The sequence below is a fragment of the Myodes glareolus genome, chromosome 18 (assembly GCF_982192425.1).
Source record: "Myodes glareolus chromosome 18, mMyoGla1.1, whole genome shotgun sequence".
In the NCBI taxonomy this organism is placed as follows: domain Eukaryota; kingdom Metazoa; phylum Chordata; class Mammalia; order Rodentia; family Cricetidae; genus Myodes; species Myodes glareolus.
This window is the reverse complement of record NC_142043.1, coordinates 68,680,309-68,700,576: the sequence shown is the minus strand read 5'-3', so window position 1 is coordinate 68,700,576 and position 20,268 is coordinate 68,680,309. Positions and strand designations below refer to the sequence as shown.

At 47.1% G+C, this 20,268-nt stretch overlaps 3 protein-coding genes across 3 annotated transcripts in view; 1 reads left to right on the top strand and 2 right to left on the bottom strand.

Moving 5' to 3' along the window:
* LOC146890884 (HLA class II histocompatibility antigen, DO beta chain-like) overlaps positions 1-20,268 on the bottom strand; it is a 295,550-nt gene that overhangs the window by 141,533 nt on the left and 133,749 nt on the right. The window lies entirely within an intron of this gene.
* On the top strand, positions 159-17,392 carry LOC148119202 (H-2 class II histocompatibility antigen, A-R alpha chain-like). The gene is made up of 5 exons (XM_087898447.1): positions 159-317; positions 15,479-15,727; positions 16,122-16,403; positions 16,783-16,957; positions 17,121-17,392. Exons 1-4 carry the CDS (start codon positions 233-235, stop codon positions 16,935-16,937), a joined length of 771 nt encoding a protein of 256 aa, XP_087754573.1. The 5' UTR covers positions 159-232; the 3' UTR covers positions 16,938-16,957; positions 17,121-17,392.
* On the bottom strand, positions 5,990-11,528 carry LOC148119203 (uncharacterized). Its single transcript, XM_087897872.1, is given in 2 exon segments — positions 5,990-6,498; positions 6,827-11,528. Coding segments are annotated over 2 exon segments (5,073 nt in total). The 3' UTR covers positions 5,990-6,127.

Here is a 20,268-nt window from a genome sequence, read left to right as displayed (position 1 = left end):
GGGCATCCCTCGGGTCCACTCTGACCCGAGTCTGCAGTGGTCCTGGAGTTCCCCTTCAGCTCCTCCAGGCCTCTCACTACAAACTCTGCACCTGGCAACTGTGACGTCATCACAAGGGAATTTTCTGATTGGATTTGGCAGCGTTTGGTTTGCAGTCAGACCTCCGTGGCTGGATCCTCACAAGCTCTTGAGGACTGAGAACAGCAGCAGCTGAGACCACCCCGGGGAGAGGATGAGGCCCAGCAGAGCTCTGGTTCTGGGGATCCTCGCCCTGACCACCGTGCTCGGCCCCTGTGGGGGTGAAGACGACATTAAGGGTGAGTTGTACGGCTGAGAGATGCCTGGAGCCGGGAAATGGGAAGAAGAGGGAGACACAGATTGACTGAGATACAAATTCTCAGTAATAGATGGTCTAACAACTGTGTGGCCCCGTTTGTCTTCAGGAGGCTCCAGTTGGTGAGCTGTGCTAATTCTAATAGTGGGCCCAGTGAGGGAAGTGTGGAGAGCTCTGTGATAGGCCAATTGTCTCAAAACTTGGGGTGTTTCCACAAATGGATGATTTTTCATTACTAAAAATCCATGAGCTTTTCTCTCAAATCTCTCTTGAGAGTTTCTGGAGCCCTTTGTACCCGTGTCCTGTAGTGTATCCTAAGGAAAACAGTTCCATGAATCATGTATACAGATGTACGGAAAACACTTCCCTTGTGTTGGGAACTATACTCTCCATGCTAGGAACTGGCCCTGGCAGGAAGTGAGAGAAGGGGCCACCATCCTACAGGACAGTCCTCCTGAATCTTGGTTTCCTCATATGTCACCTCACAAGTGACCAAGGCAAATAAGTATGCAGGTGTGCTTTAAAAACAGTGAAAACCAGGCTGGGTCTGGGAGTGCTCGCCGGTAACTCAGTGTTTAGGTGCTGAAGCAGGAGGATTGTGAGTTCAAGGACAACCTGGGCTACATAATGAGACCTTTATTACTAATTCATTAGTAAATGCCTGTAAATGTTAATTTTTCCCCTGTTCCCCTTCCAAATATAATTTAATATTTTTGTAACAACGGAATATAGGCCTGTCCTACTCTTTATCTAAGGAAATTCTGTAAAAACACAGACAAGCACAGGATACACAAGCTTGAGGCCCCATGACCTGTGTTGCCCACCTGTCTCCACCCTCCCTGTGTGCATCCTTGCCCTCTCTCAGGACCCCTCCGTAACTCTGTGCCACTTTACAGAAATTAATAGTAGCTTTTTAAAATACAGTTGAAAAGTCAAATGTTTGAAACAGGAAGTGAAAGGGATCGAGCGACCTGTGAACCCTGGCTGCTCTCATTCCAGTTCTGTTGGGAGGTAGAAGTCTCGCCTGGGAGACTTCTCCAGAGAACTTGTCTCCTTTCTCCCCAGTTTCTCTTTTAAGTATCATACTAGAGTGTTCAAATCAGGTGTGAGCAGACACAGTGGGCACAGTTCCAAGGAACCACAGACCTGTAGGGCTAAGTGAAAATATTCCCATTTCTTTTGAATTTAGAAGGAAAAAAAGTAAAATTTCAAAGTCCAAAAAATGTTTTGATTTTTAACTCAGCTTATATTACATTGTCTTATGTATAAAATAAAACTTTCAATATTTTCATCAAGCAAGAATGTACCCAAAGCTAAATGCATGAGTGCACGGGTCCTAATATAGCACTGTTCATTGCTGACCCTGACCTGACTTTCACATGGTTCTGTCACCTGTCAGTCATTCCCAGAGTATCCATGGGCCTCAAAATTAGCAATAACCATTCAATGGTCCCCTCTATAAAGCACTTGTGCAACTAAGACGTAGATACTGAAATATATAAAAACTGCTGCCTGCCCCTAAAACGTGTGCAGACTGGCTGTGGACACAGGCCAAGGTCAGGAAGCAGAAAGACCATTGCTGAGGACAGTGGACCCAGCTGAGGCCAAAACTGTAGCTGTAGGAGGCAGAGTGGTGTCCCCAGTAACACTTGTGGCTCAGGACAACAACCTGATGAAGTGAATGCTGTGTACACTCACATTTGGAAAAGAAATCAAGAATTATATTAATAATGGATAAGGAAGCTTTGGTGAGGTGTGGTGTGGGAAAAAGACTGATAAGATCAGTCAAATGGCCATGCAGGGAAGGTAGGAGCCAGTCAGATGTGGATCGAGAGACAGAGGGGCTGGGGGTCATAGTGAGATTGAAAATCTATTAATTAAAACTGGGGATAAACTGTAGCTGATCTTTCTGTCTCATCAGCCAGCTCCCAAATAATGACAGAGAGACTTATATTAATTATGAAAACTCAGCCTTAGCTTGTACTTATTTATAGCTAGCTCTTTTAATTTAAATTAATCTGTCTCTCTTCATCTACATTTTGCTTCAGGATTTTTACCTTTCTTTCATTCTGTTTGTCCTGCTTTCTTGCTTCCTCCATGTCTGGCTGGCTGACTGGCCCCAGGCATCTCCCTCTCTCCCTCTGTCTGTCTGTCTCCAGAGCCTAGATTTCCCCCTTCTCCTTACTCTCTGCTCAAAAGTCTCACCTATGCCTCTGTGCCAATCAGGTGGCTTAGACAGGTGAGAGGAGCAAATTCAACTCAGTATCCCACAGCAGTAAACCCTCAGAAAATTAAAAAACAACAACTTTGATTTCAATGAGAAAAAGAGACCTCTAAAAACAGCAGGATTGTGAGAGGGTGGTGGAGGTTTGCTGGGCAGTTGCTTGTGTAGAAGGCCAGATGTTAACTTGTCCACAGCCACTCACAGCACAGTACATGTGCAGAGGCCTGGTCTGCACGGCCAGCTGCTCCATAAACAGCACCATGTTAAATAAATGGAGACAGGATAAAAGATAAGAAACTAAGACAGGTGGTGGTGATGGCAGCAGCTTTTGCATTTAATCCCAGCACTCAGGAAACAGAGGCAGGTGGATCTCTGTGAGTTCAAGGTCAGTCTGGTCTACAGAGTGAGGTCCAGAGGACAGTCAAGACTACACAGAGAAACCCTGTCTCAAAAACAAAACAAAAACTGAATGCTAAAATCTATGCTGAATACAATTTGTGTGTTGTTATTTCGGGTGTAAAGCTAGTTGTGTGGGAGCCAGGCGGGACAAAAAGCGGGCCTGTCCACAGCTCCTTCTACAATTGGCGCCCAACGTGGTAACAAAATCCACTTAAAAACTTGAGAGGGCTTAAAAAGAAAAGGGAGAGTTTAACACAGCTTTTTGCTGTTTGTTAGGATGTGCTGTAGAGAGATTTCCTGTTTCAGCAATAGTGGCAGAAAAAAAGCCGTACCATTTTAAAATACGGCTTCCTGGGCCCTGCTGCTGGTGCAAACTCCGGCTATGGTGCATTTCTGGGCCCGGATGTTTGTGTGCCCACTCAGGGTCGGGAACAAAGTAGCTGAGACCATGCTCATGGCTCGGCTCTTCCTGCCTGAGTACGCAGTGGGATCAGGTCTACTAGAAAGTGGCGGTTTTGAAATACCAGTTTCTGGGCTGTGCTGCCATTGCAATCTCTGTCTGGCTCCTGTGGGAGACAGACCTTTTGAATGGAACATTTGGAGTAAAGTGCTATGATTTGTTTGATGGCAACTGAAGACCCCCGAAGGATGTCTTCCTTGCGAGAGAGGCCCCGAACCCACAAACCCGACGAAGCCACACTTTCAGATGCAAACAGCAAGAGGTTTATTCGAATACACAGGTACCTGGGGCGGCAAGGTCTCTCGGAAGACTTGCGCGCCCCCAGGTTGGGGGTGAGGGGTTCTTATAGGAGAGCAAAAGCGCGGGTACAGAAGCAAAAAAGCGTGGTTACGGGGATTCATTCCATTGGTCAATTCAAATAAGGCTAAGCTGAGTGGCACATTCTTGACCTTTCATCTAAATACCAAGGAGGGGGTTGTGCTTCCTGTTTTCCTTATCTCTTCCTGCCTTCCTAGCTGGAGACCCACCTAGATACCAAGGTGGGGGTTGGGGGTTGTTCAGGGTGGTATTTCCTTATCTCTTCCTGCCTTTCTAGCTGGAGACCCGATGGCCGATGGCCGGCTGTAGATATCCTGACTTACATCCTGTCACAGGACAGAAGGCCCCCTTCCCCTCCCTTACAGCAAGGGGCCTGAATTGTTTATTGCTAAGGCCCTGCATTCCAGCATCAGGGTGGTATTTTTTTCTTTTTCCTTTTCATTTCCCCATTTTTTTTTTTTGAAAAAAAAACCTGTTATGCAAGTGTTTATAGGATCTCTTTCTCTTTGGTTTACTCTTTGGTATTGGCTAGTTAAGACCAGGGCTTGAACAACCGAAAGTCTATCCTTAACAAATCGAATCAACCGATTTAAAATACAAGGGCCGAACGTAAGAATTAACATTAAAAGAATTATGGGTCCCATTAAGGAAGAAATTAGGGTGGTGAACCATGGAGATCGGTTCCAAAGCCCTTCGTACCATGTCTGCTGGGCTTCAAATTCTTTTTTACGTTTTTCTAGCCTTTCTTTTAGTTTATCTAGAGTTTCAGTCACTACGCCGGTTTTATCAGTAAAAAAACAACATTCTTCCTTTAAGGCCGCACAAAGGCCTCCCTCCTTTAGAAAGAGCAGATCTAGTCCTCTCCTATTTTGTAGTACCACCTCTGACAGGGAAGCTACTGATTCCGTCAGGGTTCTAACCGACTTCTCAAGAGCCCTTAGGTCCTCATTCATAGCTTGATGTAAAAGCATATATTGGTCCGTGCGTACTAGAGCGGCGGCCCCCGTACCTACCCCTGCAGCAACACCCCCCACCCCTAGGAGTACGGCCAGGGTTAGGGTAATAGCTTCCCGTCTTTCCCTCCGGGGAAAGTATCCATAATATTGGAGGACCGCCTCATCTGAGTGGTACGTGATGCGCAGCCAAATTTGTACCAAGACACAATATTCACGCGTTTGGTTGAATACCATTGCCGAAACACAGGGGGTTAGGCCGGTATTACAGGCCCAGAGGGTCCCATTTGGTGGGACTAGGTAATAGTTTCCCTTGATAACGGGCGCGGTTGAGATGCAAAAGGGCTGGCCAGACGCAGCTCCTATGCAAGCTCCAGTACCTGTTACCTGAGTAAGGGTCAGATGATGGTCCATGCCCTGGCAGATGGGGGGTGGCGAGGTGACATTGCTATAGTTGCCCCTGAGAGCTATCCCCTCATAATATGGGGGACTGGGATTAAGGCAGAGCCAGCAATCGTGGGCCCGATCCGGGTCCAAGTGATTCAAGGCCTGGTAAGCCCCCCTAATGAGGTTCAAAAGACGATCTCCTGTTCCTCCCTCCAGCTCGATTGCAGCCACTGGGGGGGCCAGGGTGGTGCTGGGAGCGGTGGTAAGATTAGTCAGTCCAGGGGTAGCTGGTGCTTTGGGTAAAGATGGGGGCCTCTGATCTGCCAGGACCTGGTTGGGGCCTATTGACCGGGAGACTATGGCCTCAGCTTTGAGCTGTACTTTGAAAGTCAACCCCCTGACTGTGGACTCCAAGTACCATCTGAGCCCCCAAGTATACCCTTTTTGCCATTCAGTGGCCTTTTTACCTTGTTCAGTGAAGGTGATATTGAGGGGCAAACATTTTCCATCAGTTCCACATTTGGAGAGCTGGCAATACTCTGTAAAGTACTCCTCCTCCCATATCTTTTTCTTCCAGCCGCGGGTCACCCTGATCTTATCCCAGCTGGAATGGGGTTTCCAGTAGGCATCCCCAGTCGTTTCACATCCCCAAGCCGCACAGAACATTTCATTATATCCCCCACATTTGTAAGCCATAGCTCGATCTCGGCCATCCCGGGGGCAGACATAAAAGTCGGCCTCTGCTAATCGACATCTTCGCCCGGGGTTGGAGCAGCCTACAGATCCTCCCCCCGTTGGCGGCATGCTTCTCGTTAATTGATTATAGTCAGTGGTGGCTATGTCCCAAGAGTCTAGTCCCGCAGCTAGCTGACAAAAATCTGGGGTGAGGGGAGGCCACCAGGTATTGAGGGCATGTTGGCCAGTCGTCTTCCAGACTACCTCCCCAGTCTGGGAAATAATCTGCCAAGTTAAGGAATAAATTGCGTGGGGGCTTCCATTAGGAGTCCCCATGGATCCCAAGATCAACATGGGAAAGACTACTGCCCATAATATCATTTTCGAACCAGTCTTATCTTTAAGGGGTTTTGGAAGCATTGGATCTTCCATCCTTCCTTTTGGCTGGCCGTCTGTTGTTCTGGGCTGGCGGCTTTCACGTGTGAGGCGTGGATCCAGGCAGCAATTCCGTCCACCTTGAGCGCCGTTGGGGTGGTCAGGAGAACAGTGTACGGTCCCTTCCAGCGCGGTTCCAGATTCTTAGTTTGATGTCTACGGACCCAAACGGTGTCCCCGATCTGGTACGGATGAGGTGCCACTGGCTGGTTAAGGTTGTCTTTGTAGGCGGCTGCTAGGGGTTTCCAGACCTCTTGTTGTACCAGCTGCAGGGCCTGCAAGTGAGCTTGTAGAGAAGGGGAGTTAGCATAGTCTGCAATGTCCGTGTCAAAGAAATGTACGGCTGGAGGCGGTGCCCCATATAATATTTCAAAAGGGGTAAGGCCATGTGGCCCGGGGGGTGTTCCTGGCCCGATATAGGGCCAGGGGCAGGAGCAACACCCAATCCTTTAAGCCAGTTGCGAGCGTTAATTTAGACAAAGTCTCCTTAATAGTTCTATTTATACGTTCTACTTGTCCTGAACTCTGGGGTCTATAAGCACAATGTAATTTCCAATCAATCCCCAGTAACTTGGCCACCAACTGACTTACCTGGGAGACGAAGGCTGGCCCGTTATCAGATCCCAACACCTTTGGCATACCATATCGGGGAAAAATTTCCTCTAATAGCTTCTTGGCAACCATCTTGGCTGTTTCATGTTTGGTGGGATAGGCCTCTACCCATCCTGAAAAGGTGTCTATAAAAACCAGCAGGTACTTGTACCCATATAAGCCGGGCTTAACTTCAGTAAAGTCTATTTCCCAGTGGACACCGGGCCGATGTCCTCTGAGGCGCACCCCTTGGAGGGCTTTCGAGTGGCCTGCATTGATTTGGGCACAGGCCCTGCAATTGTCTGTTGCCCGTTGAAGTGCCCCGTCTCTGTTCAAGAGGTATTGTCCTGTTTCCATTCTGTCTAGGAGGGTTTTCATTTTCTTCGTACCCAAATGGGTCAACTTATGTAACTAGTCTATAAGTTCCTGGGTTATTTTTATGGGCACTGCTATTTTTCACCAATAAATCCAGCGTCTATTCGCTGAGTTATATTCTGCCCCCAATTTTCGGAGTAGGTGTATGTCCTCTTTATCATAGGCCCAGTCTATTGTGGATTGGACGGGCTCGGATACTAGGGGGAGAATCTGTGGTCCCAAAGCAGCCTCTCGGGCCGCTTCATCCGCCCGCCGATTTCCTCTGGCCTCGGCGTGATCCCCTTTTTGGTGTCCGGGACAATGCATAATGCTTAGTCTCTTGGGGAGGAATAAGGCCTCTAATAGAGCAAGGATCTCTGCTTTATTTTTAATTTCCTTGCCTTCTGAGGTTAAGAGCCCTCGTCTCCGGTATATTTCTCCATGTATGTGTGCGGTGGCGAAAGCATACCGACTATCAGTATAAACATTCAGCTTCTTACCTTCTGCCAATCTAAGGGCTTGAGTTAGAGCGATGAGTTCAGCTCGTTGGGCCGAGGTGCCGCTGGGTAAGGCACTGGCCCAGATTACCTGGGTCTCCGTGGTAACTGCGGCTCCCGCCCTACGTTCTCCATTCAGTAGATAGCTGCTCCCATCGGTGTACCAGGTGTGGTCCGCATCTGGGAGGGGCTGATCAGTCAAGTCCGTCTGGGTTCCATGCATTTCCGCGAGGATCTGAAGGCAGTCATGCTGGTCTGGTCCTTCCGGTGTGGGTAGCAAGGTCGCCGGATTAAGGGCGACTACCGGTCCGAACTGGACTCGGTCCGTATCCAACAGCAAGGATTGGTAGTGGGTCATGTGGGCGTTGGAGAGCCACCGGTCAGGGGGCTGCCTAATCAAGGCCTCGACGGCATGGGGTGCCAGAATGGTCAAGGGCTGTCCCAAAGTCAGTTTGCCAGCATCCTTAATAAGGACGGCAATGGCTGCCACCATCCGCAGACAAGGGGGCCAGCCTGAGGCTACTGGGTCTAATTTCTTTGATAAATACGCAACAGGGCGTTTCCATGGCCCAAGCCTTTGCGTCAAAACCCCCTTGGCATAACCTTGTTTTTCATCAACGAACAGTTCGAATGGTTTAGTGATGTCAGGCAGGCTCAGTGCTGGAGAGGACAGGAGGGCACGTTTGATGTCCTCAAAAGCCTTTTGTTGTTTATCTGTCCATCCGAATGGTACCCCCTGCTTTGTGAGGGGGTAGAGAGGAGCTGCCATTTCTGCGAAGCCTGGTATCCATAAGCGGCAGAACCCGGCAGTCTCCAGGAATTCCCTCAGCTGGCGATGGTCTCGAGGTGCAGGTATACGGGATACAGTCTCTTTGCGTGCGGCTGTAAGCCAACGCTGCCCTTCTTTTAATTTATATCCCAAATAGGTCACCTCAGTCTGGCATATCTGGGCCTTTTTGGCAGATGCTTGATAGCCCAGCCGTCCCAGAGTTCGCAATAGGGCCCCCGTACCTTGTCGGCAGTCACGTTCTGTGGAGGCTGCCAGTAGAAGGTCGTCCACGTACTGGAGTAGGATCAATGACGGGTGTTGAACTCTGAAGTCCGCAAGGTCCCGGTGCAAGGCTTCGTCAAAGAGCGTGGGACTATTCTTAAAACCTTGTGGGAGCCGGGTCCAAGTCAGTTGGCCTGAAATTCCCAATTCGGGGTCCTTCCATTCGAAGGCGAAAAGGGGTTGGCTTTTGGGGCTTAATCTGAGACAGAAGAAGGCATCCTTCAAGTCTAGCACCGTATACCAGGTGTGAGATGGTGGCAGGGTGCTTAGTAAATTATATGGATTGGGGACGGTCGGGTGTATGTCTTCAACCCTCTTATTAACTTCCCTGAGGTCCTGTACCGGTCGATAATCCTCTGTCCCTGGTTTCTTTACTGGGAGGAGGGGGGTATTCCAAGGTGACCGACAGGGAGTCAGAATACCTTGTTCTAATAGTCTCTTTATATGAGGTCTTATCCCCTGGTAGGCCTCATTCGACATGGGGTATTGTTTGACTGAGACTGGGGTGGCTGTGGCCTTCAGGTCTACGATCAAAGGGGGCTGCTGTAGGGCTAGCCCCATACCCCCAGTCTCGGCCCATGCCAGTGGGTACTCTGTAAGCCACATGTCCAGGTCCCTGGATCCTTGTGTCTTAGAGTCCTGCTCATATAGTCGGTATTCGTCTTCCAATTGTAAGGTCAAGACTTGGAGGGGTTTTCCATTTGGACCCGACACTCGAGCCCCTGCCCCCTCAAAGTGAATTTGGGCTTTCAGTTTGGTGAGTAAGTCTCGCCCTAGTAAGGGATAGGGGCAGTCTGGGACATGTAGGAAGGAATGAGTCACTTTACCGGTTGCTAGTTGTACCTTCCGTTCGGTGGTCCAACGATATCTTCTTCCGCCTGTGGCCCCTTGTACCCAAGCAGTTCGTTCACTGAGTGGGCCTGGTGACTGGGTAAGAACTGAATGCTGAGCACCGGTATCCACTAGGAAGGTAACTGGCTGCCCCCTGACATTGAGTGTTATCCTGGGCTCAGGGGGGGGCTCCTGGCCCTGACTTCCCTAGTCTTCCTCTAGGGCTAGGAGTGAGGCTTGTGGTTTGGGGCCTCTGGGTCTGCGGGTCTTCTTAGGGCAGTCCTTTGCCCAATGCCCTCTTTCCTTGCAGTAGGCGCATTGGTCGCGTTCCACGCGAGGGCCTCTCCGTTCTCCCATCCTGTCTCCCTTTTGGCTGTCCTGTCCCTGAACTATGGCGGCCAAGAGACGACTCAGTTCCCTATTTCTCTTTCTGTCTCTAGCATCCTCCTTCTCCTCTGCTTCCCTTCTTAATCTGTCCTCCCTTTCTTCCTTTTCTCTGCGGATACGGTCCTCCCTTTCCTCTTGAGTCTCCCTCTTATTAAAGATTTTCTCGGCTTCCTTAAGTAGATCTTGCAGTGTATATCCCTGCAAATTCTCCAATCTCTGTAACTTATTCCTAATGTCGGGTGCAGACTGGCAAATAAAAGACATCGACATACCAGTAGCCTGCCCTGGGTCCTCAGGATCATAAGGCGTATACATACGATATGCTTCCTTAAGTCTTTCCAAAAATGCTGCTGGAGACTCATCTGCCCCTTGGATTGTCTGCTTTACCTGTGCCAAATTGGTGGGGCGGCGACCAGCCCCTCGGAGACCCGCTATGAGCAACTGGCGGTAAAGGTGTAGGTGCGTCCTACCTGCAACCGTGGCGTGATCCCAGTCAGGCCTGGTGAGAGGGAAGGCGGCATCGATCTCATTGGGCAACTGGGTTGGCCTTCCATCATCTCCTAGGACCTGCTTCCGTGCCTCTACGAGGACTCTTTGTTTCTCCTCAGAAGTGAGGAGAGCCTGTAAAAGCTGTTGACAGTTGTCCCATGTTGGCTGGTGGGTGGTCAGAATAGATTCTATTAGGTTAGTTAATGCTATGGGGTCCTTAGAAAAAGGGGGATTGTGTTGTTTCCAATTGTATAGATCAGAGGCAGAAAAGGGCCAGTATTGAAGTTGGCCGTCCTTTCCCTGTCGCAAGGGAAATGCTCGGGAAGTTGAGTCTGGGGGCGACGGTTCACGCTTTCCCCAGAGCCTGCTTGCAACGGGAGAGGCAACAGGCAGGGAGTTCTGTGACGAGGGCGTCACAGAGTCAGCCTCACGATCTCCGGGCTCCTCCTGGGGATTATAGGGAGGAGGATCTTCGTCGGATAGGAGGTCTACGAGAGGGGCATTTGGGTCAGGGGGGAGGACAGACGGCTTGAGGGTCCCCTTCTTCGTCAGTGTGGGATAAAGAGAGGAGGCCATAGGAGTAAGGGGTTTAGGTAGGGAAGGCATAGGAGGGGAGGACAAAGGAGGATTCGGGGCCGAGGGAATGAGGCTTACGGAAGGTTGGGGTTTGTCTGGAGAAATAAAGGGAGCCACCCAGGGGGGTGGATCATAAGCCAAACTTTCCCAGGTGATGATATAAGCGACCTGGTCAGGGCGTCCATGGGGTCCTTTATCGAGGACCCGTTCTTTAACCTGCAAGATAATGTTTTTGTCAAAGGTGCCATCCCGCGGCCAGCCCAGGTTAAATGCGGGCCATTCCGAGGAACAGAAAGTCCGCCATTTTTTCTTCTTGACCTCAAGCGACCGATTGCTCGCTCGGTTAGAGACGTCCGACCAGTGGTCTAGAGTAAGGCTTAAAGGAGTAGTTAGCGACTGTCCCATGTTAGTATTCCAATAAATGAACAGATAGACCACAAAAATGAACAATAAGACAAACAGACTGACAATCAGACGCGCTGCGCGGCTTCGGCGAAACCCCGAAAGCAGTATTTCAGACGGAGGCTTCAGAAAAGGTCCGGACGATTGGCCTCCCAGAAGAACCATGCGACCCTCGGACCACGGTGGTGACCCAAAAAGTCCGGCTCTGGTCGCGGGTTCTGACAGATGAGCCCCAAAAAATCGGGCTCCAGACAGACCAGACACCCCCGGAACGTCTTCCAGGGTTGCGGGGGGGGGGAAGTTCAGACCCGTCAGTCCCTTCCGAGACCCGCCAAATACAGACTCAGCTGATTCTAACAGAATTCAAATTCGCAGCGCAACATTCAAACGCAAAAGACGTGAGACATTTACAGGACATAGGACATAAGAATGCTGGCCAGCTTACCTCCCGAAGGTGGTTGATGGTCCCTGGGTGGGGGCCTCAGGCTTCCCAGCCAACGCACCAAATGAAGACCCCCGAAGGATGTCTTCCTTGCGAGAGAGGCCCCGAACCCACAAACCCGACGAAGCCACACTTTCAGATGCAAACAGCAAGAGGTTTATTCGAATACACAGGTACCTGGGGCGGCAAGGTCTCTCGGAAGACTTGCGCGCCCCCAGGTTGGGGGTGAGGGATTCTTATAGGAGAGCAAAAGCGCGGGTACAGAAGCAAAAAAGCGTGGTTACGGGGATTCATTCCATTGGTCAATTCAAATAAGGCTAAGCTGAGTGGCACATTCTTGACCTTTCATCTAAATACCAAGGAGGGGGTTGTGCTTCCTGTTTTCCTTATCTCTTCCTGCCTTCCTAGCTGGAGACCCACCTAGATACCAAGGTGGGGGTTGGGGGTTGTTCAGGGTGGTATTTCCTTATCTCTTCCTGCCTTTCTAACTGGAGACCCGATGGCCGATGGCCGGCTGTAGATATCCTGACTTACATCCTGTCACAGGACAGAAGGCCCCCTTCCCCTCCCTTACAGCAAGGGGCCTGAATTGTTTATTGCTAAGGCCCTGCATTCCAGCATCAGGGTGGTATTTTTTTCTTTTTCCTTTTCAGCAACTAGACTCACTGTATGCCTAAAAGGGGGTCATTGCGTGCTGAGGCTCAGAGGCACAAGGGCCTCTGCCATGCTAGCAGTGCAATGTGCAAGGCTCAGAGGCACAAGCGCCATGTTAGACTGGGCGTGGCAAGCCCACAGTACCTGTTTTTGACCTAGGAATGTCACAGCTTAGATTCTTAAGCGCTTAGCGATTTAAAGGCGCAAATCAAAAATGTTCCTGGACAGTAAAAAAATTACAGATTCACAATTTCAGGACAGATTCAGACATAAAAGACCTCTAAATGGATCACAATATTGGATGAGTGTACATAGGCTTGGGAGAGAGAAGAAAAATAATATAGAGAATAAAGTTAATGCCTTAAAAAAAGGTAAAGTCTTTAAAGAGACAGAATAAAGTAAAGTGATAGAGTGAAAATAAGCCACGTAAAAATGGAAAATTCACAGAGGGTCTGGATTATGTATTTTATTGTGTTTTCTTTAAAACTTTTGACTGTGAAAGAGCTAAGTACAAAGAGACATTTCATTGTATGGGCTGCTAGGCTAAACCACCATGTATATTATTATAAAAGTATTATGACTTCAGAATTTGGGTCTAAGGACATGATTCTTTGGAAAGGAGGTTCTTTTTTTGTTTTCACAGAGGATGAGACCCTGTGGATTGCTTCTATCCCAATATGGTATGATAGACCACGCCCTCCTGAAAGGTTGCTGTGAACACCCTTAAAAAATTACTTCACTCAACTGCCGACTGAGATGAACCTGGTTACACCATAAAAGACCTGATTAACAGCGCCCCTATACTGCAGGAAGCAGTTTGGAGAGGAAAAAACTGCGCCCATATTCCCAAATATTGTTCATAAATGTTCTTTTACATTTAAAGGGGGATATGATATAGATATGAATAATTTGCATTGGTATAAATTTTGCCGTATTGATACAAGTTTAAGGTCAATTTTGTTATATGTATATGTATTTCTGATCTTGATTAATGTATTGTGATTGTGTAGTTCATTTAAAAATGTAATGTATAATTAGAAAATATAGGTTGTTAATTGATAATCATCAATAATAGTCAAGCTTGTAGTCATGTTAGTTAGATTTTCTAGATATGTAGAGATATATTTCAGTTAAACAGGCATTCTTCATATCTTTCAAAGACTTCAGAATATGGCATTTAATGTTTTAATAACTTAGGGCTTTTCATGACAATGAGACACATCTGCTTCTGGCAGCACCAGCTACTTCAAGAAGAAGATGGGTATCAAAGAAGTTTCTCATGGAGTTTGATAGCCATTTGGGCAAGAAACTGCTCTTGCCTGGACTGTTGCATAAACTGGACACAAAGAACCCGCAGAGAGAGGACTGCTGATCTAGGCTAGAGGTGAGATGATCTTTCAGGGTTCCTGATTCATGAAAGTGTCTATGAGACATTCTGCAGGATACAGAAGAAAGTGATTGAACTGTCTTTGAAATTTCCTGCTTCGTGGAAATGTCTGCTGGATACTATGGGTCTGTAGGTTGAAGATGGATGTCCCAACGGTACAGAAGAACTTTGGGTGACTGTCCAGGCAGCAAGATGTCTCTCATTTCTAGAGTTTTGGAAGTTGCTTACTTCTTGTTTACTTAGGTAATATTATATCCTTCTGGAGTCTTTTATGGAGTTGAAGAATAGATAGATAGTTATAGTTATAGTTTTCCTTAGTTACAATAAAAGATAAAATAGATATAAATATTGTAACTGTAATTCTTGCTTGATAACTGTTTTTGTTATATGTAATTTTACTATGTTAAAGTGAAAGCCTTTCTTTATTGTTTAAACAGAAAAAGGGGAAATGGTGTAGGAGGGTCATCCGTCTTTGTGTTACTTTCATTGGTTAATAAAGAAACTGCCTTGGCTTTTTGATAGGCCAGCCCTTAGGTGGGTGGAGTAGACAGAACAGAATGCTGGGAGAAAGAAGCAGAGTCAGGCAGACACCATGCTTCTCCTACCCAGGACAGACGGTGGTTAGACTCATGCTGGTAAGCCATAGTCAAGTGGCTATACACATTATTAGAAATGGGTTAATCAAGATGTGAGAGTTAGCCAGTAAGAGGCTAGAGCTAACGGGCCAGGCAGTGTTTAAATGAATACAATTTGTGTGTTGTTATTTCGGGTGTAAAGCTAGTTGTGCAGGAGCTGGGCGGGACAAAAAGCAGGCCTGCCCGCAGCTCCTTCTGCACTATGCCTTGACAATAAATGTGTATTTGGCATCCTCTGGGTGGGCCCATCTGCCCTGGCCGTCATTTACTGTGGAACCTCACACATGCTCACTGTCAGGAAAAAGCTTTAACTCACCATGGAAATGCAAGTGAATGTCAGGGTTGATTTGGGGCAGAGGAGGTAGAGGTAGGGGTTGACAGAAGAGTAAAATCTAATAAGGTCTCATTTTCTTTTATTCTAGAAGATATAAGAAAGCTGTCCTGTGATTCCCCACAGTTGACAATACAAGAACTTTAGGCACAGCAGTTTCCACATATTTTGCAGTGATGTCATTATTCTCTCCCTATAGTATTCTATATGTTTTTCCTTTTGTAAAAAAAAAATGAGAAGAATACTTGTGTGGAAAATGTCCTTCTTTAGAAGGAAAATGAAGTGTAACACATATGTTATTAACATATTAAAGATCAATAAGATATAAAACCTAAGAAGAGAAGTAAGCAGACCAACTGAATCCTTGAAAAGAACGCATTTCTCTTTCATTCAGTTGTGAGCTTCTTGGTATAGGCCTTCATATATATATCTGCTGGAGGTGCTCAGGACAGCAAAAATCAACACGTGACATTCCACCATCATGTAGCACATGTCATAGAGGGAAAGACTGGACTGTAACCAACACTGAGGGGGTAGGGGAAGCGGGTGATGGAAATGTGACAAAAATGAAGGTCATGGCGCTTTCTCATTCTGTTTAATATCATCCTTTTTCCTTACTGTTTTCCATTTTTTCTGTTCTTCCTGCTATCTACCTGAATTCACCAGCTGACCATGTTGGCACCTATGGTATAACTACCTATCAGTCTTACGGATCCAACGGGCAGTTTACAATGGAATTTGATGGCGATGAGGAGTTATATGTGGACTTGGGTAAGAAGGAGACAGTCTGGAGGATTCCTGAGTTTGGCCAACTGAGAAGCTATGACCCACAAGGTGGACTGCAAAATATAGCTGTAGAAAAATTCAACTTGGACCTTCTGACTAAGAGGTCCAATTTTACCCCAGCTACCAACGGTATGTGCTCAGACCATGCTCCTCCTCCCTTCCCTGGTGGGGAATGTGATCCACTGCTCTATTAAATCCTCCCCTTTCCAAGGCACGTGCAGATCTCTACATCCCCAAGCCCTCATCCTCTTTCTTTTTACAAATCACACATTCCATGTAATATAAAGCTCTTTGTTCCCACAATGCACTCCTTGAATCCTTCCTAGAGACCCCAACAGACTTCCTAACACCCGACAAAGAAGGGCACAGGGATAAAGTGGATGCAGCACACATTAGCTCCAAGCAGAAGGGTAGCTCAGGGTTTTGGATCATCATGTATGTGAACCTCAACAATCAGACAGTGCAGAATGTCAGGGAGAGAAACTCCCATCAATCGCTCATGTCCTGGCCATTTCCTTTCCAGAGGTTCCTGAGGTGACTGTGTTCCCCAAGACCCCTGTGCTGCTGGGTCAGCCCAACACCCTTGTCTGTTTTGTGGACAACATTTTCCCTCCTGTGGTCAACATCACATGGTTGAGAAACAGCAAGTCAGTCACAGAGACTGTTTATGAGACCAGCTTCATCTCCAAGAGTGACCATTCCTTCCAAAAGATGTCTTACCTGACCTTCATCCCTTCTGACGATGACGTCTATGACTGCAAAGTGGAGCACTGGGGCCTGGAGGAGCCGGCGCTGAGACACTGGGGTACGTGTGGGTTCTCCCTGCTTCTGCACCGGCACTGCAACACTGGGGTACGTGTGGGTTCTCCCTGCTTCTGGTGCTGCAACACTGGGGTACGTGTGGGTTCTCCCTGCTTCTGCACCGGTGCTGCAACACTGGGGTATGTGTGGGTTCTCCCTGCGTCTGCATGTTCTTGTTCTTTGTCAGCTCTAGAACAGCCTGCCTTCTGCTCTGGTAACCAAACTCATTTTCCACTCTTTAAGACTTTCTATGGTAGACTTCATGTTCTCCCACAGCCCAGCCCCAAAGTCTGTGTGAGTTAACTTCCTTCCTCACACGGGCCCTCTTACATACACATACATGAACATGGTCCCCCCTGACTCCAGAAACTTCACTTTCCCAGAACCCAAGGTTCCAGTCCCCATGTCAGAACTGACAGAGACTGTGGTCTGTGCCCTGGGGTTGTCCGTGGGCATCGTGGGCATCGTGGTGGGCACCATCTTCATCATTCAAGGCCTGCGATCAGGTGGCTCCTCCAGACACCCAGGGCCCTTATGAGCCACACCCTGGAGAGGAAGGTGAGGGTTTGTGTTTGTGGGAGCTGAAGCCACCACACAGTGGGAGCGAGGGAAGGGGAGATGGGTGAAAACACGGTTGGAACATTGTTGGAGAATTGTGCAGTGACATGATCATAACTCAGGACCTCAGGAACACATCTCTCTCCTGTCTGTTTTGTTGCAGGTGTGTGGTCCTCTCCAGGGAAGAAGTGGTGTGCTGGATGACCTGACACAGGGTGTTTCCTGACCCAATTCATCATGTTGTCTTCCCCAAGTGTACTCCATCTTGCTTTTCTCTTGGTCCTGAGGCTGAGCCCCTCACAGCTCACATACCCATGGAATTCCCCCTGACCTGAGTTTTGTCTTTTTGCGTCTTTCACATCACATCTACTGTAGAATCTCAATGGCCCTTATTCAGTAGCTCCACAAAACCAATAAATCACGTTTTGTAAGTCAGTTACTGTTTTTTATTTTCTTTCATTTTGGAGCTTACTGGAGCCAGAGTCATATAATCCCATGACAGTGACACAGAAACAACCAAATACAGCCCCGAAATTCTTGGGGATCAACTGCTCTTGGGCACTGCAACACATGATGCATAGACATACATGAAGGCAGAACACTGTACACATAAAATTAATAAATATTTTTAAGTGAATTATTAACTATATTTAGAATAATAATGATGTGTTAATGTAGGTTTATTAGCAGTAACAAATACACTACTTGAGTGGACTTTTTTAAAATTCATACCAAGAGTATTTTTTAAAATTAAGTTTTTTTAAGGAGAATTCCCTACATAGATACAATGCAATATGATCATATACACCCACCATCTCCCCTTTTTACTCCCCCAAATACTTTCTCAAAACATCCCTGTCACAGCTTCATGTCTAGTTAGAACTGTTCATATGTGTTTGGCTATGAAATCATCCACTGGGGTGTGGGAACCCCACCAGTGGCTACACCCTCAAGAAGTAATGATTCTCTCTCCTCCAGCAGTTACTACCTGCCAACAGCTCCTCTGTAAGGGGTGGGCCTGGAGAGCACTTCCCTCATCTTCCCAGGAATTCTGGCTGGCTTGATATTATGCAGCTCCTAAGTATAGTAGCCAAATCCTGTCTACAGCACAGTGTTCTCCCCATCCTGGCCCTCCAACTCTTCCGTTCTTTCTGCCTTCTCATCTACAATGTCCTCTGATCCTTGGGAGAAATGGGGGATAGAGGTATCTGGAGTGTGTCGCTGGGGCAGGCTTTGAGATTTCTCACTTTTCATTCCCAGTTTGCTCTCTCTGCTTCCTGCATGTGGTTCAAGATGTGAGCTCTCAGCATCCTGCTCTAACTGCCATACCTGTCTGCTGCCATCCTCCTCACTGTGGTGGTGACTGACTCTTATCCCTCTGGAACCATTAGCCTCAGTAAATCCTTCTTTAAGTCACCTTGGTCAATGTGTTTATCATAGCAACAGAAAAGTGATTTATACTATCACAAATTATGAAATAAAACATGTAAAAAGTATTAATAATAAATGGGGACCAAAGAGAAGGGTTAGTAGTTAAGAGCATTGGCTGTTCATCCAGAGGACCTGGGTTTGGCTCCCATCATCCACATGTCAGTGCACAGCTGCCTATAACTCCAGTTCCAGGGGATGCACAGCCCTTCTGACCTCCTCAGGATCCTGTATCCATGTGGTACACATATACACTCAGGCACATGCACATACACATAAGAAATAAAAAGAAGTAAATATTTATAATTGTTCTAATAATCAAAAAGGAATGTAAAATATTGGGACTTGGAGACACTTAAGAATACTTGTTGCTTTTACAGAGGACCCAAGTTTGGTTCTCAGCACCTGCATGTCAGATTGCAATCTTACAATTCCAGTGACAGCAGATCTAACGCCCTCTACTGGCCTCCTAGGACACTGCACACATGCAGTGCAAAGACAGATGCAAAACACTGAAATGCTTAAAAAAGATTATTTTATTCCCCAGGCGGTGGTGGCATACCCCTTTAATCTCAGCACACAGGAGGCAAAGGCAGGCAGATCTCTTAGTTTGAGTCCAACCTGGTCTACAGAGTGAGTTCCAAGACAGCCAGAGCTACATAATTAGATCTTGCCTCAAAAATAAAAAAAAGCAAAAAATATTATTTTCATGTAAAGGATGATAAGGAAAGCCTCAAGCTCTAATATAAAAATTCTTTCTGTTAACAAATGTGTGCATTTTCTAAATCACAGCCAGAAAGGATAAAAAAATACTTTTGAATGTGAGAGGATATAAAATTTTACTTAAGGCATAATTTTATTGGAAGTTGATTCAGATTATGACATAGTAAAATACAACTGTCAATCGGGAAGTAGGAAGTCAAAGATACGGCTGTGAAGGACCTCACTATTACAGTTCCATGACAAACCAAGGGCAATGAGTGACCAGGTGGTGTTTGTAAATGATAATCATTTTTCCAACTTGTAGGATTAAAAGGCAGAAATCTCAATTTGACACGTGGAAGTGCAAAGAAGAGAAAAAGAAGGGTAGAAACGTCAAAGCCTTCATCTAAAAAGTGGGGTGATGTAGTGAGGAGCTGTGGGTAGGCCTGCTTTTCGCCTCACCCGGCTCCCGCACGGCTAGCTTAGTCCCAGAAATAACAACACACAAATTGTATCCATTTAAACACTGCCTGGCCCATTGTCTCTAGAGAGTTAGTTACTGGCTAACTCTCACATCTTGAGTAACCCATTTCTAATAATCTGTGTAGCACCACGAGGTAGTGGCTTACCAGAAAAGATTCAGCATGTCTGACCTGGTGGCTGGCTCCATGGCATCTGCCTCATAGCCCTCTTCCCAACATTCTGTTCTGTTTACTCCGCCTACCTAATTTTCTGTCCTATCAAAGGGCCAAGGCAGTCTCTTTATTGACCAATGAAAATAACACAATAGACAGATAACCCTCCTCCATCAGGGTGAGAGACATCAGCCATATGTAAGGGAAGAACACACAGATCCGTGCATTTAACCAACTGTAGTAACTGGTAGATTTTATGAGGTGAGCCATGAATTCAAGCAGGGTTATAAAGGTGGACTGATTTCAGCCACAACAAGTTCATGGTCCAAACCACAGACAACTGAAGCTGCCAAACTCGAGTAAAATTCTGGGTCTTTACACCCCCAAACAATGGAACAAAATCCAGTGAATCAGCTCTCATTGCCTACAGCAGTTCCAGGGGAACAGAATGGGATGAGCAAATGCTTTGGTTCCTTAGAGTAATGTGTGTAGACAGGACAGCACCCACGGCAGAAACACACTTCCAGCCATGTGGAAGACAGCACA

Bases quoted from the DNA above. Each gene is read 5' to 3' on its own strand.
- LOC148119202 (XM_087898447.1), top strand. From the start codon at position 233: ATGAGGCCCAGCAGAGCTCTGGTTCTGGGGATCCTCGCCCTGACCACC. The intron at 318-15,478 runs GTGAGTTGTACG...TGAATTCACCAG, and splicing joins GGGTGAAGACGACATTAAGG to CTGACCATGTTGGCACCTAT. The intron at 15,728-16,121 runs GTATGTGCTCAG...TTTCCTTTCCAG, and splicing joins TTTTACCCCAGCTACCAACG to AGGTTCCTGAGGTGACTGTG.